The 5,000-nt window shown below is 44.8% G+C and overlaps 1 protein-coding gene across 2 annotated transcripts in view; it reads left to right on the top strand.

Moving 5' to 3' along the window:
* LOC126578229 (receptor expression-enhancing protein 1) overlaps positions 1-4,273 on the top strand; it is a 16,666-nt gene extending 12,393 nt beyond the window's left edge. The window contains exons 5-8 of one of the 2 annotated variants that reach the window (XM_050240579.1): positions 1-215; positions 291-408; positions 588-2,038; positions 2,713-2,840. The exon at positions 1-215 is cut by the window's left edge and continues 18 nt beyond it. In XM_050240579.1, coding sequence (XP_050096536.1) covers positions 1-215; positions 291-408; positions 588-2,000 — 1,746 coding nt within the window. In that variant the 3' untranslated portion in view covers positions 2,001-2,038; positions 2,713-2,840. Of the gene's footprint in view, positions 216-290; positions 409-587; positions 2,039-2,712 lie in introns of both variants that reach the window. The other variant, XM_050240581.1, reaches the window with a different exon arrangement.
* Positions 4,274-5,000: the final 727 nt, after the last annotated feature.

Below are 5,000 nucleotides of genomic sequence, written 5' to 3'. Positions count from 1 at the left end.
CAAACACTACGCAAGAGCTACAGCTTAAGCGATCTGTCGGAACCGGATACGCAGCGAACCCAGGATGAGGTTGACGAGATTGTCCCCCGGTCGCAGCGTGTTTTGCGCTCGAAGAGCTCTCGCTCCTCATCCGGAAACCGGCAGATGGATATGTACTTCCCGGAAGTGGAAATCGCCGGAACACCTTACCAAGGGGCCGCTGCTCCACCGTACAAGTAAGTTCATATGCGGAACGGGTTTCTGCTCACTTTTTGATATTTAACGGGTTTGAAATGCTCGTCCCATTGCAGCTACATTCGATCGTCGGATGATATCAGCTCGGGATACTCGAGTGCTGAGCCAGGACTCAGCCGAACGGCCTCAATGAGCAACACTGCCCGGCCGCGGCTGAAATCGAAAACACGAGAGGTAAGTATAGCTGCTGCTGCTTAGACGAGCAGATTTCCAGCTCTCTCGTTCCTTAGCGAAGTTCTCGATCTGCGATCTTTCTACTAGAATGGAGTGTTTGGATTAGTCTCTTCGCCGATCCTTTCATTTTTACCTTTGGGTTTTTTTTTTAATTTGCTTTACTATTTCGTTTTGCCAAGGACGGTTACGAGATTGACGATGGTAGGTTTGAGTACTATGACCGTGAGGGTAACAACAGTTATGCATTCGGTGGAGGTCCTCCGCGAGCCAGTATCTACGAGCTACCGGTGAATGGTTCATTACCGGCCATTACGCAGGCTGGAGAAACGTTTATCGCCCAGCAACGAGTCTCTTCTGGTGCCGCTCCGATCTACTCCAATGCATCCCAGTCCTTCGAACCATCGCTGGCTAATGTTCCACTCGAGGAACGAGAAAAGTATCGAAAGTTTCTTCAGTGGATGGAACAACAGCAGCGACAGGAGGTAAAAGATCACGCTGAGGAAGTTCTCATGGAGACTGTTGAACCAAAAGTGACAGAAGTCGTTAGTGTTGCAGCAACAGCCGTAGAAAGGCAGGAGAATCCAACGCCGCAGCTGCAAGTGGCAAGCCAGGAACTGAATGAATCTACCAATGTCCCGACGAGCGCAGTGATCTCCGAGTGCTCTCAACCTGTGGATGACGAATTTCAAGACACTATTTCACTCTCGTCAAACGACGAAGATGAGTTTCAAGAGATTGAAATGATCGAGCCTGAGGTGCAGTCAGAACCAGCCACGGAAACTAACGTTAAATTCCCGGAATCTACTGTGGATGATAGTATCCCTTCGGAGCTGCCTCCTCCGGTCGTTATTGACCAAGCAAATGAAGACGTTGCGACTGTTCCGACTACTGTTGTGGAACAAGAAGTTCCAGTAATCACTTTAGAATCATCCGCAAACAATGAGAACCTTCCGGAAAGAGCTGATGCTTCAGAAGCAGCTGCGACCGATGAGAAACCAGTTACCGAAGAGGATAAGAACTTGGAAGAGCTACCATCGAGCGTCTCTGTTCCGGAATCTAACAGCTCGGTAGCAGATTTAACAGCTCCAGTACAAGAATCCACACACCCAACGCTGCTGGAATGTCCAGCCACCAATCTAGCTTCATCGACGTCCTCTTTGGCTCTGTCAGAGTGCAGTGGCAGTAGTGGGCCCATAGCACAACCAAGAAAGCATGCTTCTTTTGGTAAACAGCGTATGGCACCTCCGGTACCTCCGTCTCCGTCGGTATCACCACAACCAGCACCGGAAATGTTGGTCATTCGTGAACGATCGGCTGTCCCGAAAGCAAACCTGGCCGCTCCTCCGGTGGCTCCCAGTAGAGGTCAATCGGTTGAAAGAAAATCAACGAACGGGTTGGCAGGTTCCTCCTCTTCTCCTCCAGCGGTGTCTTCATCCGATAAGACCAAATCGAAGAAGTTTATGAGCTCCCTGACGGGGATGTTTAAGGGACACGGTGGTGATGGTACAAGCAGCGGCAACCGTGCTAGAGACGCCTCTCCACTTCCATCGTCTGCTGCGACCAGTGGCCATCCGAGAGAAACACAAATCTAAACCGACCGACCGACCGACCGGTCGGTGGCATACGAGAGGTTAGGCTGCGTGTCGCTTCGTTCTTTTGCTTCCCGAGTTTCATTTGTGTGTTTTTTGTGTATCTGTTTCGTTCATTTGAGTTTCGATATTGTATGTTTTCGATTGATGCGATTTAGAATTTATGTTTGATATTTTAGACATCGAACCGACAGTCCACATTGTGTTCGTCACTAATAGAATGGCCGTTTGTAGAGGATTAGTGGGCCTGCGAGCCGTAAAATGTACTAACGTCGCCAGGGAGCATGATAGCAATCCACGTGTGCTCATGCTTGGCTGATGAGATGTCAGAAAGATACATTTGTCATTGCGATTTCACAACTTCGAGCCATTTCGTCAGCTGTATGATTAAACAACGTGGCTTTTTCATCTCTCGTGGAAGCTTTGCAACGTTAATCGAAGTTACCCTTTGACTCTCTTTGTTTGTTTTGAAATCACGACCACGATCACAAGTGCATCCTGCGTTTCATCGAGATTTCATGTTCATTTGTCTGCATTTTCATAATGAATCGTACGTAATGCAATTCTTTCAAATACCGAATAACATGTTGGATGCTGCGACAGAGTCATTTGTGCTGATAAAAACCTTTGTGATCATGAGCTACAATAAAAAAACTTCACACAAATAGGCATCAAACACTCAACTTTTGCTCTCTCGCTCTCTCTTTCCTTTCAGGAGAAGATGTCGGCCAGCTGTACGACACTACCGCGCACCAAGAAACCAGAAAAGGTACCCAAGACGCGCTCGAAGACGGAAAAACCATCGATTTAGGCACCGCGCACACCACGGTCACATGTTTCGGCGAAATCATAAACCAAATGAGTTTGGGAAGAACCACCCCTGGTGGTATCCCAGCTATAGGTCTCGTGTGTTGCCACTTTTTATGTTTATTTGTAAAACCTTTTGCAACGACAACGGCGAGACAGGGCTTCAATCAGAATGTGCGTGAATGGTTTACTGTGAACGGGATGGGTTTGCAGGAGATGAGCTAGTGTTTTCTTCCCCTAATAAGGCGCGCGCTTTCGCTAAAAGAAGGAAGAATGTGATCGTCCGAATATGTAGTGTCCACCTTCCCACTGCGCTATCTTTCCCGTTGCAGTATGTATCCACGAGCATAAAGCATTTATAAGCAAAACCAAGTGATTGAGCTCAGCGGTGGAAGGTGAAGGTTCGTAAAGGAAAAAGGATGCCAAATGAAAAGCAGACGAACAGAAAGGAAACTGTAATGATGGACTGTGTGAATCGGGTAGGTTTATAGATGTTCTTTGGATGAAACGGACTCAATCGATGAAGGATGCTGTAAAGATAAGGAAATGTTACGATCTAACAACTGTTAGCTTATCGGTAGTTGATTTGGATTTGGATTTTCATCATGATTCTTTTTCATTATTCGGACGACTGATGGACGCTGAAGAAAGATTTCAAAACATGAATCTATTCATAGATATCGCTGTCAATGATCTCTGTTAGTTTTGCTTGTGGATCAAAGAAGACCTACTCCATGAACCTTTCGTTCTACATCACATCACATATCTCCATCTCCATTTTTATGTGTTATTCGTTCATTTCATCATCGACAGTGGGAGAAATAATTATTCTTGTAGTATCAAATATGACTTGAAGCATTAAAGCTATTTGAATGTCGTGCAAACCATGGCCAGTAACACGTTGGAATGCGAGGCACCTCGGGGTGCAACGTAAACGAACTCGAACATTACAGGAAGTGTGCTCCAAAACGAAGAATGTAGTTAGTCTAATGGAAGGTAAGAAGAACCGTAACGAGACGGTAACAAGGAATATCGCCGTATCTGCTCGAGAGCTCTATTATTGATGAGAACGAAAACAGAATTATGAATCTCTCCCTTCGTGAATCGTGAAAGTCTTTTACGCGAGTTAGGTTATTAAAATCCCGAATATGAATGCAACAAGGACACAAAACATGATGAGTTGCTGATGTAGTTCGATGAGTTCAACGATGAAGGATATGTGATGCAAAGTGTGGGAATCGAATCGAGAGCAAACATATTATTCAATCACGAATAAACTATAATGTTGTAGTAGTTCCATTGTTTGATATATCCTTCCACGATCCCACACTCCCTCTTTCCTAGTAGAACGAACATTTAACTAGTTTCCCATTGCCCCTCTTTTACGTTCCGGCGAAACAGGCCATCGCTGCTCAATAAGAGGCCAATAAAGGATAATGCGAATGCGCTACTGCATTCGAGTATGCTTACTTCCGAGTACCTGGTGTGCTGGTATGATTATTTGAAAGAACCTCAAGGAAACTTAGCCTATTCTAGAAAGAACTTACTCTTTTCTGGACACACTTTTCACTGTAGCATCTCCTTCCGATTCCGATTCGGTTTTCATTGGCTGTAAAAGAAATGGGTTTGGTGTTTGAAATATTAATAATTCGAAATAGACACGAAACGGTGCTTATATTGGTTTGAAATACATTTATTTTTGTGTTTTCACTTCGCTAATTACTCGCATCATCAAACGTTCCGGTGGCTGACAGTGTATTATCATTCTCCTAATCCAACCGGTAGCGTAGGAGCGAAAATTATACCGCTTTTCGACCATTTTTTTTCGTCAACTATCTTGGAACAATTTAAGTTCGTCATGCAAAACCATTCGCACTCCGTTTGTGTTGCGGGGCCGATCGTCTAATGTCTCGTTTACTTGTCCAAAATTCTTTTTCAAATGTTTATACTATAAACTACTGACGAGCGCTAGAGGGAAGGGCGAGATAGAGAGAGATTGATTGATACAAAGTAATGTTGGTGGATTAGGGTAAATTGAATACATTAATTCTCACTTTCTTTCATCGCATTCTCTCTTTGTGCCTCTCCAACTGTGGTATCCTTATCGACTAATGTGTGTACGGCAATGCAGAAGTAGAACTGATACTCATTTTACTAACTTGCCGAACAAAAATTACAACAAACACAATTACAGTA

Source organism: Anopheles aquasalis, chromosome 3, assembly GCF_943734665.1.
Source record: "Anopheles aquasalis chromosome 3, idAnoAquaMG_Q_19, whole genome shotgun sequence".
Classification (NCBI taxonomy): domain Eukaryota; kingdom Metazoa; phylum Arthropoda; class Insecta; order Diptera; family Culicidae; genus Anopheles; species Anopheles aquasalis.
This window is presented reverse-complemented; position numbering and strand designations above follow the sequence as displayed.